This window comes from Branchiostoma lanceolatum, chromosome 10, assembly GCF_035083965.1.
Source record: "Branchiostoma lanceolatum isolate klBraLanc5 chromosome 10, klBraLanc5.hap2, whole genome shotgun sequence".
NCBI classification, from domain to species: Eukaryota; Metazoa; Chordata; class Leptocardii; order Amphioxiformes; family Branchiostomatidae; genus Branchiostoma; species Branchiostoma lanceolatum.
This window is the reverse complement of record NC_089731.1, coordinates 19412379-19425863: the sequence shown is the minus strand read 5'-3', so window position 1 is coordinate 19425863 and position 13485 is coordinate 19412379. Positions and strand designations below refer to the sequence as shown.

Genomic DNA, 13485 nt, shown 5'->3' with positions numbered 1-13485 from the left:
GACAGGTGAGGTCAATAGGCACATATCAGCTGTGTTCTTAATGACAATTATGTGGCAATGTCAATATACTTGTGTACACACTGATTCGCGCTGATTTGTCGCCAAGAGCTTGCAACAAAAGAGGCAAGGAAGGCGGTACGACGCGCGTCTGAAGCCAGGGGGAAAATTGGGAGCACTTGAGGTATGGAACCTTTGGGTGTAAGTAGTGGTGCATGGCCACTTTAACGGTTAATGAATAAGGCTGGCCTTAAAGAGGTCCGAGAGATCCACGAGTCTATTCACTGTAGCACTAGAACAGATTTGAAAAGATTTTTCGTTATAACAACTTCTAGACGACGGGCGTTGACTGGCCTCGGGAGGAAAGATCAACTTTACTGTACAAATAAGTGCACATGTCATCGTCTGTATTTCTGTCTTCTTACAATGTTTCTTGTCAGGAAACCACGGAGATGTATGATTTAGAAATGGCCTACAATATTGTTTTGCCCGTCTAGATGCAGTCTTGTATGTATTAAATCTTTTAAAAAAAGCGACCTCGCACTTGTGCAAGCACACGGGCTTTTACTGACAGGGCAACAATGGCGCAGGAATGGGTTTTCTAATTGCTAAAGTCGTTGGTCAACACTGCCTTTGAGGCCGCCTCGTCCAGAAAATCACGGCTCACCTCACCGCTGCACAATATCCTCCTTGGTAAAACACACACTGGCCGACGGACCTATTCAGCACAAGAAGCCTTTTCATCCTCTTCCCGAAATACTCGTGGTCGACAATGTGCTGTTGAATATGGTTGCTAGAGTAACGAGCTCTTGATGTAAGGTGAATGGACGGTGTTTTCTTTGCTCAATCCCCGCCTGCTAATCACCACCACAGTTGCGGCCCCTGCTGATATTGCGACGGGAGGAAATCGCACCGTGTCCAGATCTTCACATCTGCCGAACGTGGTAGAGTCTAGAGCCCTGCCCACAGGAGTAGGCAGACAAAATGTGTTCCTTGCTGCTGCTGCGGGGTCTGGGCGCGTGTCAGGCAGTGTGCGGGGTGGTGGCAGTGTGGCTCGGCACGTTGGAGATACTGACGGCATGGACACCATACCCTGGCGTCAGCACTCTTCCCATTGGGTGCGGAATCATGGTTAGTATCACTTTCTGCTTTTGCTGAGCTTAAAAAACTAAACTAACATTACAAAAACAAATAAGCTATTCCCTATGATGTTAGGAAATTCCGCACCCGGAAATATCAATTGCGTTAACATCAATGACTGAGCCGACAGGTTTCCTGAGAAAAATATGGAGAGGCTTGTTCACACAGGCGGTCCACAAGAACAAATGACATCAAGACTCAAATATACATGAGTTAACGTTGGTTCACGTAGAGGACTACCCTTGGCATACTATCCACTCTATTTGGTCGATTTCTACTATTTTCCCAGAGGCTAGGTTTACGTAAAACCGGGATTTTTTCGAGTTAATGGAAACCAATCTGGCAGAACAATAAACCATCCTTTTTTCTGTTATTCCGTCAATATCATGGGTTACCATTGCACTAATGCTATATATGTTATATTTTCTCTCTAGTCGTGCTGGTACTATGATATTGTAATTTGAAACTACCGTCCGTCGCACGCAGAATGACGGTGCTCTCGGACAGGTGCTAACATTTTCCCGGGAGAGAAGATTCGTCATTAGTATCTTGAAGCTAATTAGCTTTTATATAGCAGCTATTGTTCCCACCTTGGCTCCAAGAGAGTTCTAAGGCCATATAAACGTATCCAAGCAAAAAAAAAACATACGACAAAACGGTCGTTCCGCACACATCAGGCCTTCGGTAACAACCCGTTTGTTGAATCGGTAGAACGTCACTCAAAGTCGATCCCCACCCTTATGGCAACTTGTACATTTATTCATCGGGATGTTAGCTGGATGTCGTAGCAATGGTAATACTAGTACTGCTATGTCCATGTGTTTCTGGTTGTGCTAGGAGCAAACGTTGAGGAAAATATCGCCCTCAGTCCACTATCACACATGACATTTAGACATAAAAGTATTCCTCACAAACCTTTGTCGTCTGCTGAATAACAGGATTTTGGGTATGGCGGCGGGAAAATACACCGAAGTGCCGTAGCCATAGGTCGCAGCAATCAATCCTTGCAGCAATCAAGCGTTATTGGTGATTGGTCACACTTGGAGTCCATTTGCAGGTTAGCAAAAGAGATTCTAATATTAAAGTTGTCTTGGAAATAATTGTGTTAAGCAGGAAGCGGATGTGATATTTGTCTTATAAACCAGCAAACAACCACGTAGTGTTAATCTCCCACGACGCCCTCAGACTGTTTCAATAAGGTACGGAGAGTTTTTGACGTCGTCATCTTTGAATGCATGGATATCGAAGCTTTTCAGACAGTGTTCTGAATACGTTAGTCTGTCAGGTTTGCATTGCTGACGTTATAGCTGATGCTGCAACTAGCACCAATGTACCTTCTGATTTAGTGCTACGCCAGGCAATGTGCCTAACTTAGCACGTTTTTGGCGACGCTCTCAGGGAGCGAGCCTAATGGTATAGTATTGTATGCAGTTTGCAAAAAGTCTAGGAATTGTCCGAGAATTTGTCCACAGGCATCATAAGAATGTTTGTAATGTTATTCAGCAGTACAAAGGATAGACAGTGGGTTATGCAGGGGGGGGGGGGGGGCATTCGTCCTAGAAAACATAGACACGCAACCACATCTGTCAACCAGATGTGTCAGGCGTATGTATACAATGAACTTTATTGCTCGACAATTGTACATGGCACAATGTATGGCAAGAATGACAAGGCAATTAATACAATGGGTACTAAACTAGTCTATTCTAAACCAGCGCAACGGGGACACATTTATTACTTTCGCCAAGAAGGTCATATTTTGGGTAGCGTTTGTATGTGTGTATATGGATTAGCAGCATAACTCAAGAAGACCTGGATGGATTGTATTGATATTTGGTATGTGCGTAGGTCTTGATGAAACTTGGAAATGATTAGATTTTGAGCCCCCTAGCCGCTTGTTACGGTACTGCAGCGGAACTTCCTGTTTTGATATCTCGTGTTCTGGACATGTCATGATTTTTGAGTGGTAGATAGCTCTTTAGGCAGAAAATAAGTGGTGTAGGTTTTGGCCCCCTAGCGGCTTTTTTTAAATGCAGGAGCAAGATTTGTTTCAGACTTTGAAAGGGAATAACTCAAGAAGGGTGTGACTGATGGTAATGATTTTTGGAATGTAGATAGATTGAATGATGATGTACGTAATTAGATGCTTAATATGCAAATCAGAATATAAATTGCATAATCAACGAGGAAAGTTTAAACGTCCACTGTATTTCATGATAGGGCTCTCGAACATGTGACATATGTACCTGCAGAAAGAGAGAAATATATATAGATATCTATCATGCAAATAATGACCTTATTTGCATAATCAATGAGAAAATACTATAACTCAAGAGGGGATTGACGAATCATCATGATTTTTTGGTATGTAGATAGCTTGGTATAATTAGATTTTGCCAGAATCTATGATAGGACCATTCAAACATAAGACATTTGTAACTGAGGAAGAGGAGAATGCTGATAGATGAAAAATATGCAAATTAAGACCAAATTTGCATAACCAATGAGAAACTACTATGATACTATACAGGTGAACGATGGCAATTTCATAAGTTCATACATATTTGGAAGTTGCGTAAAGGTGAACATCGTTGAATATAGATTATGCAAATGAGGACCTTATTTGAATAATCAATGAGAAAGTCTCATGATACATCAGTCCTAAAGGTTAAAATCATTTGGCGAAGGTATGAGGTCGTGGAACTATTTATAAATCGGACCAACACTGAGGTCTTCATCTAATTATTGACTCTTCACCTGGATGACCACAGTGGCGGTTATTAGCACAGAAACCAGAGTGTACTTTATCTCCAGGGCCTTTCTGAACAGTCATCAAAGCGCCAGATTTCTGCACGGGCTTTAGGCTACGGCATTTATGTTGGGGACCCGCCGCGGTACATATTTTAGCAAACATGCTAGCTCCCGAAGACGGTTTCTCCCGTCGCTCACTCCGGAAATGCCCCCCCCCCCCTCATTAGCGGTGACGGTTTCTCCCGTCGAACTCCCCGCTCGTGCCTTCGGCATCACTTCGGGTTTCGCTCGGGATCGGAAGCTCGGCACGGGTGATCCCCGCGCCGAGTACTTCGTCACGATCGGAACTTCAGCAGCTATTCAACGACAATACCTTTGCCTACCGCCTGTGATTTCTGCAGTGGCATCGAATTTTGAACTGTCAGTGTGACGTTATTCAAAATGTTGGCCCGTTTACTTTGATTGTTGTCTTTGTTGTTCTTGTTGTGTCGTTTCCCATCAGTAAATGCCAATGCACAGTGTTTGTTTGCTTTATGTTGTCACCTGTCAGCGATTCTTTCTGAAATTGAGAAATGTTAACTAAAGGTCGTGCATGTTTGTTCCTTCTATATGCCTGCAGTTTCTGCTGGTTGGTGCGCTGGGTCTGTTCCTCGCTCTGGATGACTCGTATGCCGCTTGTATGGTAAGAGAACGCTTCATGTCTATCAAGATGGGGTTAAGCAAATAAAGCCTGTATATACATGTTGTAAGGTATGTTTTATTGATGACATTGATAGACAACTTAGGGTATGTTTGTATCACTCAAGATGGATGAAGGAGAAGGTCCATTAACATCCGTGAGACCTTCACGACCAGATGATGATGTATCAATCACCCATAAAACAATCATCTCACGTCATAGCGGAGATCACTGTGATCTGTGGCCTCTTACAGACAGGTTGGTCACAACTGTATATGAATAATAATAATAATAGAATTTATTGCATATTCATTTTCCCAGGGGAATAAATGCATATTAGACCGTACATGGTGTGATGGATGTTAGAGAATGAAATAATGATAATAACGTTAACAACTATACACTATACAAATGTACTACCGTACATCTAAGTTCTAGTGGCCTCTCTCTCTTTAAAACACATGGCGATATAATAACACACATGTCCATACATAAACATGTGTGTATGACATCAAGTAATGACAGCCAGCGAACAGCGAAAGGGTATGTCACCCCGCAAAGGGCGGTATAACCCCCGTCGTCGCGAAAGCACGTCGACTGATGATGATGTCTTAAAAATATTCTGCTTTGTTATTGTCTTACATCTCATGTCAAGCTGAATTGATTTGAACAGAGACTGACGCTGGTTTCAATACAATACGCAATCTGTCTTTAATACGTGAGTTATTACAATATTCACATAATCTATCTCTAAACCCAGCTAGTTTAGATTTAGCCAACAATTGTATTTAGTACCAGTAGCCTATTGTTACAACAAAGTCAGACACAGTTTACTGACGCATGTATGTTTTTCTCTATGTTTTACCATGTATTTGCAATTAGCCCACGGGCATGAACTTGCAATAAACTTCTTCTGTAAAGGGGTGCGGCTATGCCTGCCAGATTCTACAAGTAAAGGAAATGAGTACCCTCCAGTATCTCAGAAGCTGAAACCAAGTACCCGATTTCTCTCCGCTTGTTTCACTGCTCCAGAAGTGGCTCGGTAGATGACACATCTGAGTACTCAGAAGACTTGACGTAACATGACACAGCTGCTAGTCTAGTAGTGCTTACCCGCCTTATCGAGTATGCGCGCTGTAATCGGACACGATGGTTTGCTCTAAATTCGTTTCTCTTTCTTCCTCATTTTGTAGCATTGTGAATTTGTTCATTGACTGTTGTCATGCGCTTTAAACATACTAGCACAGGAAACCCTAAAGGATGACGAAAGATGGTTTCCTCCCATTTTTACCTTCGTTCTCCTTCTTTCTGCTATATTCTCCTGCTTTCTTCTATATTCTCCTGCTTTCTTCTATATTCTCCTGCATTCTCCTGCTTTCTCCTATATTCTCCTGCATTCTCCTGCTTTCTCCAATATTTTCCTGCATTCTACTACTTTCTCCTATATTCTCATGCGTTCTCCTATATTCTCCTGCTTTCTCCTATTATATGTTTTTCTGCTCTCTCCTGGTTTCTCCTGCTTTCTCCTGCTTTCTCCTGTATTCTCCTGCTTTCTCGAATATTCCCCTGCTTTCTCCTATATTCTCCTGCATTCGGTGCTCTCTCCTATATTCTCCTATATTCTCCTGGTTTCTATCTTCTCCTGCATTCTCCTACATTCTCCCGCTTTCTCCTGCATTGTTCTACTTATCCTATATTCTCCTGCTTTCTCCTATGTTCTCCTGCTTTCTCCTGCATTCTCCTTGTTTCTCCTGTGTTCTACTGCATTCTCCTATATTCCTCTGGTTTTTCATGTGTTGTCCTGTATTCTCCTATATTCTGCTTTCTTCTTTTATCATCTATGTTCTCCTGTTTTTCTTCTTCTTTCTCTAGTATGGAGCGTCATTTATTTCTCAATGGTTACTTTACTTGCAGTACTTGCAGTAGCATATGTACGTCCAATGTATTACTTATTACTTATCAATTATTATTTATATGTAGGTCTAATCTACATAAATGGGAACTTAACTACCATGAGGTAGCGTGCGTAGTCCAGTGGTTAGCGATCTTGCCTCTGGAACTAGAAGCCCCGGGTTCGATCCTGGCTGTGTCGCTCACCCGACATGCACGCTACCGTCAAAGATCGCAGTCCTTAGGACGGGACGTTAAGCCGTGGTCCACTGTTCATTGTGCTTGTCGAAAAGAGCTAGGGGAATTTCCCCGGTACAATGAACCTGTAAATACTGTACATAGCGTCTGTCTCCTCTGTCACGACCAGTGGAAGAGTAGCTCATCTGTTCATTGAGTTCATTTGAGCTAAACTGGTTCGAGATTAGCCTGGAATCCCGACCTATTTATAGCTGCCGGGTCTCTTCTCTCCCTCCGCAAATTTGCGGAGGGAGAGAAGAGACCCGGCAGCTATAAATAGGTCGGGATTCCAGGCTAGTTCGAGATCACTTTCCTTTTTTAGATCACTTTAACTTGCTCCCCTAACCCAAAAATCTGAGGAAGGCTCAACTTTGACGTTGTGAATCTTGACTGTAGTTCAAGCTAAAGTTGTTTTGTGAACCTCGGGTGGTGTTCTGACTTGTCGGCATTACGGGAACACATTTCACGGCCTGATTTGGTATCTCGTGACTGAATTATGACTTCTCGTATATACCATTCAAATGGATCATTTCCATATACTCTTGCCATTTTGAATCGCGCTCGACTAAGGTTTCGGACCGGAGTTTTTTTACGATTTCGTATGTAGGCCGACACCCTCAGAGTCGACGGACTACAATTCCGCCAAGAAAAGTAGGACGGAAAATGTAATCACATGGGCGAAAAGCGGTTTTCTGCTGCTTTCCGATGTATTTATATTATCGGTATTGTCCGTTGTCCCTTTATTTTGGGCAGAAACCATGGTAAAATGTAAATATTGGACCCGAAAATTATCATTTTTTTACACTTTTTACACGAACCTGCTCGGAAAAAACGACTTTTCCTGGGGTCACGGCATATATGCTGAGAAAGCTTAGCTCTGAAAAATGAAAAAAAAATGAAAAAGTCATGTGATAACTTTTTCGCAATCTCCGATGACGCAAATTCGGTGAAAATGCATTAAAAACAGGGTCATCAGGCGAAAAAACTGCATCACCGTTGGCGCGGACTAATACAAACAAGCCTTCGATGGCGAACCAACTTCACCAGGCCCAAAAATACTACAACTCACGGGCTTTTCAGGAGATACAAAAAATCTATGCACAGCTAAAACGACCGCCAATCAATAGGGGCCAGAAATCAGAGTGACGACCACGCACTTCCAGCAGATCGTAAGTTACCGGGTCATGACCAGATTTCAACTCCGACCCGGAAGCTTATATCCTATGCCACGGGTGGCGCACTGCGCTTCCGCCCGTAGTAGGTCTAAACACAACCGTCACCGGTAGCGAACCGACGCGTGCCTGTTCGGAAGTTAAGCGACGCAAGAAACCCCCATAAACACCCCCAGTCGCGGTCTCATTATGTGTGGCCCCATTTAATAGACGACGCTTGTTTTTGAATCAGTAGATGTTCCTCTTTCCTGCAACAGTAAACCATTCATCAAAATTGTCGGTTGTGAGAGAAAAAAGCCCCTTAGAAATGACTGAAATTTAGAAATATGAAAATTCTTCTTTCCTTGGTTCTGGTAACCCTCAAGTATACCCCCTTAACTTCAATGCTTCATCTTCAACTATTAGTAAAATTAGAAAAGCTGGGGGGGGGGGGGTAATTACGTGGCAGTTCATACTTCCACATTCCTATCACACGTACAAATTTCCGACCTCTGCCTGGTTGCAAAGACTCTTAGATTTCAACTGGGATATATCCCTACAAAAATGTAAACATGTTAGTTTGAGTCATTTTGTGTAGATATTTCCCAGAGTTTTTGCCATCTTTTTACGATTTTTTTTATCTTAAGTCCGGTTTAACGGACTACGTAAAAGGAGAAGCAGGGTAGGCATTTTGTTTACATCACTCTTATGCTTAGGTCACAATTGCGCCGGTGCCCGTCGGGGATGTAGCCCCGGCCGGGCTCTGACGTCTGAGGGGCACCGGCTTTCGTGGTCACAATTAAAAGTTTCCTTCACGCTGCCCTGCAGGGGTCCCGGGGTGCTCCGGCAGGTAATCGGTGGCATTTTTGTAGAATCTTCATTGTCGGTCTCCGGCAGGTACCCGTCAGTTGCTCTGACGGTGTCTTGTAGTGACCCCTGTGGGGTCCGACAGGGTACCGCGTGCTAATCACATCCAGGTGGGGCAGTTGTAGGGTCCCTCCCGAATGCCCCGCGAACGACGGTCGGCCATCAGGCAGGCTCCTGGTGGGCACTCGTCATATCTCGGGGGTATATAAAACTGCACTGGAGCTCAAAAAGAAACACGATATACGAAGTTCACGCTTTAGTTCTGCTCACCTGATCTGTAACGTCACACACTTGACCCAGTCTTACGAAGTACACACATTTAGTCTGTGCACTTGATCCGTATCATAACATAACAATACCTTATTCTATAATCTTTGGCGATAACACCAACATATTCCTTTTCCACAAAAACGTTGACTCTCTGATACAACTGGCTAACCAAGATATGTGTAAAGTACATGGTTTGAAGCAAACAAGTTACCAAAATTTCCAGAACTACAAATTGCCTTATTTTCTGTAGTAAAAATAAAAGTTAGGAAATCAATAAGTCCAAAATGTTCCTAATATACAAGAGAAACAGACCAACATTTTGGGGGTAATAGTAGATGAAAATTTAAACTCGAAAGCCCAGTCTCTGCTATAAGTAAAAGACGAATGCTTAAACAATTGGTGTTATTGTGAAAAACAAATACATCATCCCTGAAAAGATTCTCACAACTATATGCAACAGCCTTATATACTCATATTTGACCTACTGTAACATTGTTTGGGGATGTACCTGCCAGACAACTCTACATCCGCATATAACTCTCCAAAAGAAATTCGCAAGGCTAGCAACTGCTTCTGAGTTTCGCTCACACATGGCTCCTCTATTTCAGAAATACTAGACATCCACGATATCAATAAATTTCGTTTAATTTCCATTCTAACAATTTCCCCAATATATTTTATATTTTCCCAAACCCTTCTTCACACTTGTTCACAACTATTATACCAGGCAAAGAAATCCTTATTCCTCTCTTTCGTACATCATTAGCAGAGTTCTCGTTAAGTGCAAATATATCACAATATGGAACTGTCTTCAGACAAATATACAAACAATCACCCTTTTTCTTGATTTTAAAGGTGACCTGAAAACCTATCATAGCCCCCCTGTAGTAGAGTCACATGTCCAGTTATTATCTAACTTATCTGATTTATACCATTATTTGATTATCATCGTCTATCGTTATCATATGTATTACTTTGCTGTATCATTTATAAGTTATAGTCTCGTTTGATAAGCATAGACGAGGAGGGCCAAGTATAAGCTATAAACGCTTTTTTCTCCTCCTGAACCTGTTATTATCTATTGTTTATCGTATTATGTATTATAAATTTTCTTGTTGTGCAAATGAATAAAAAAAACACAGACAAATTATAACTTGTCCCGGTGGACTGCCGGCAACCGAAGGGGTACCTCGCGGTGTTCTCACGTTGAGGTCACGGCGTCGTTGTGTCCGCGGGGCCCGGGTAGAATTTAAGTCAGAACTAAATTTTTCTCGGGTCCCCGCCGGGCCCAAAAATAGCCCGGTAGCCGCGGGGTGCCCCAAGGGGCCACGTAGGGGTCACGCCCGGAAGTGCCAAAAAGCGGCCCAGGAACTACCCGTCAGGGCCCCTTTTTCCAATTGTGACCTAAGCATTACTAGTGACCCTGATAGCACTTTTAACCGATCAGTTTGAGCAGGATTGAACCCCACTAATGCTAGGGTCACATTTCCTAACCGGGGCCCGGCCGGGCTGTTTGCGGAAACGAAAAATCAAAGCGTATGTCAATAAATTTGCACAAGCTATGCTCTTAGATAATTTTGCGCACGTTTTGTGTTTTGGTTGTCTTTTTATATCATACTTTTCGTTCCCAAAGACAGCCCGGCCGGGCCCCGGATTGGAAATGTGACCCTAGCATAAGATATTCAAATGATGGTTTGAAATGTTTTGGTAGGCAGAGATGTAATAGTATGCAACGTTATACAGTTTTATTACAGGGGGCAAAGTGATATAGACAAAGACCGGGCTCGAGCGCAATACATTATAGGCACTAGGCTGCCCCACAGGCCAGGCACAGATGGCAGAATTACTGACCATTATGACTGACTGCATCATTGCAAAAGTTCAATGTCAAGGTCATATTGTAGGTTATAGGTCATCAACATGCGCATGTACGTGAAGTCATTTTAAGTCATTAAGCCACGGAATTACAAATTGTTTCACTGTTCTATGCCAAATTTTACAGCATCTCCACTTTTGGTCCAGTACAAATAGATATATTCATGATGGACCAGTCAACTTATTTCGGATGTGTTTAATCGTATTGAGTAAGTTGTAGAAGGAAAAAAATAACGTCAAGGCAATATTGTAGGTCAAAGTTCATCAAAATACCCATTGATGTCTTGTCAAAAGCTCATTCTATGGCCACAGTTGGTAAAATCTGTCCCAAAAGCTCTGCTTTCTGGTTTCCTGGTGGGATTTCTCCAGGATCTTTGCTACTTTCAAAGCCACGTCACATTGGAAACAGAATATACGTGTCAGTGACTCCCGCCAACATGTGTCACAGTAATGACGGCAAATTCAAATAACATCTAGGTGTTGCAGTATTTTTTCTCTAATGTGATGCGGTTTTGACTCAATGACTAAACTTGCATTTGAAGTTTAACTGAAGTTTGGCAGGCCCAGCACTAACAAGGTCAAAAGCCAAGAACAAAGTTGAAGGGGTGGCGTAATGGTGTCTTGTCACTTAAGAAAGATAGGGATATTAATGCATGCTATATCTTCTTAGCCTTGCAAGGGCTGGTAAAGTCCAGCAACCAGGTCTTTACCTGGAAAGATCCTCGACACTGGTGAATCTTTCACTAGTGATTCTCGACACTAGTAAGAGACCATTGGTTGTTCTGCGACATATATACAATTTGGGAGCAATACATTGGCTGCAGAAATCTGGCCCTTCACATCCACTTCCTCACCAATATGAATGCGCCACAGTCCAAACAAAGTCCAAACAAAGTGAGAATTTGTCATGCACGAGTACAGTGGTGAAATGTAAAAGCTGTTGGACATTTTTATGAGAAGAAATCGGGAAACATTTTCGGTGTCAAGATGGGGGAAAAGGGAATGCAATTCTTGCACTTGGGGGAAAAGGAAATGCAAAATTGTCGCATTTCATGCGAAATTGCTGCAATAGTCACTGTAAGGTAAAGAAGTGGCAGCAAACAACTGAGCTAAAGAATGTGAGAGAAAGGCCTGGGCCATGCCGAAGAATAGTCTCTACCAGACTAACCGCATCGGCTATATAGAGAACATTTGCCGGGGGACTTTGGCCACGAACGATAACATTCCCATCCGCAGGGTTGCAATATTGGACCCTATCTCCATAGCCGACCCCTTCATACAGTTGACTCTATTTGGCCAATTTCTACTATTTTCCCAGCGACCCGCAGAGGCTGGTAGAGTCTAGCCGAAGAAGGAGAAGGAATGAAAGTGGGCTGATACAGCATTGGTTGGGTCAATATGCAAAGAAGCTATGGATGAAGCTATGAAGTATCACACAAGTGATGACTATGTAATTGGGAAAGGAGAGGGGTGGGGTCCTCCTTCCAATACCGTGTCCCAGATGCAGTGGATAACAACCAACTGCCCCTACGGCCTCAGAAAGGCTATGGGGCGTACGCGCGAATATATTTACCGTTATGAGAAAAGAACCTGAGCCAAAACATTTTGAGGTACCCAAATTCACAGTTTACTTCGGTGGCTTAATGTGTTAAAATGACGTCAGTGAGATTGCATCAACTTTCTTATTATGAATGAGCTTGATTCAAGTGCACAGTGACCGTGACTCGTATTTATGGTGCAATTATAGTAAGGTGTGCACACTAGCTTCCCATATGATTCTGTATAGACTAAGATACACCAACAACATGAACATTTGCGGGAAAATACCAGAAATGATCCGTACGTGTGATTCTGTAGCATTTTTGTGACCTTTAACCTACAATATGACCTTGGCATTGAACTTTTTTTATAATGCAGAGTACTCTCATGGCATGACATACCACGGGTAAGTCAAGGGTTCCTTAACAAACATCCCTTTCTGCCAAAATGTGGGAATATTGTGAATTTTTGCTGAAAAAAATAGACGTTTTAGACCGTTTGGGTGACCTTTGACCTATCACATGACCTAGATACTCCACCTTTTCAAGTGCAGAGTACTCTTACGGTATGGCATACCACATGAAACACCATTAAAGGGACCATCATGAACATATTTCTACGTCGTCCCTGTGGTGTAGTGGTCTGCGCTTCTGGTACTTGCCACATCTGGTTCAAATTACTTGGACCAGAAGGCCCGGGTTCAAGCCCCGGGTTAGGACGCTTCTGGACAAGAGGCGCATTGAGACATACCAAAGACTTTATAAAGATGGTACATACTTCTGAAACAGTATGGAAGTTAAACACGCTCCACTGCCAGTGGACTAGCCCCCTGCTGCAGTGATTGCACCACAGTGTGGCCCAGGGCTATGAAACGTGGATGGGCACCGCCCTATACATCAATTATAGTGTGGGAGGATTTTAACTTAACTTAACTTAATTTAACAGGCTTGATTTCAAATTTTTTCACATGACTGTATTCCCCATACATGGGAGCATAAGAAAAGCAGGGTTAAAGTTGAATCTGATCATTTTAATGAAGAAGATTTGTAGTTATGCGAAATCTGAGTTATGCACTTTGTGTCCGGTTGA

The 13485-nt window shown here is 42.7% G+C and overlaps 1 protein-coding gene across 2 annotated transcripts in view; it reads left to right on the top strand.

Annotated features, from left to right (window-relative positions):
- LOC136443268 (uncharacterized) overlaps positions 1-13485 on the top strand; it is a 34481-nt gene continuing 20996 nt past the window's right edge. Inside the window, exons 1-3 of one of the 2 annotated variants that reach the window (XM_066440436.1) lie at positions 1-181; positions 871-1128; positions 4508-4570. In XM_066440436.1, the coding sequence (XP_066296533.1) occupies positions 982-1128; positions 4508-4570 (210 nt within the window). In that variant the 5' untranslated portion in view covers positions 1-181; positions 871-981. Of the gene's footprint in view, positions 182-870; positions 1129-4507; positions 4571-4679; positions 4826-13485 lie in introns of those variants that run through there. The other variant, XM_066440437.1, reaches the window with a different exon arrangement.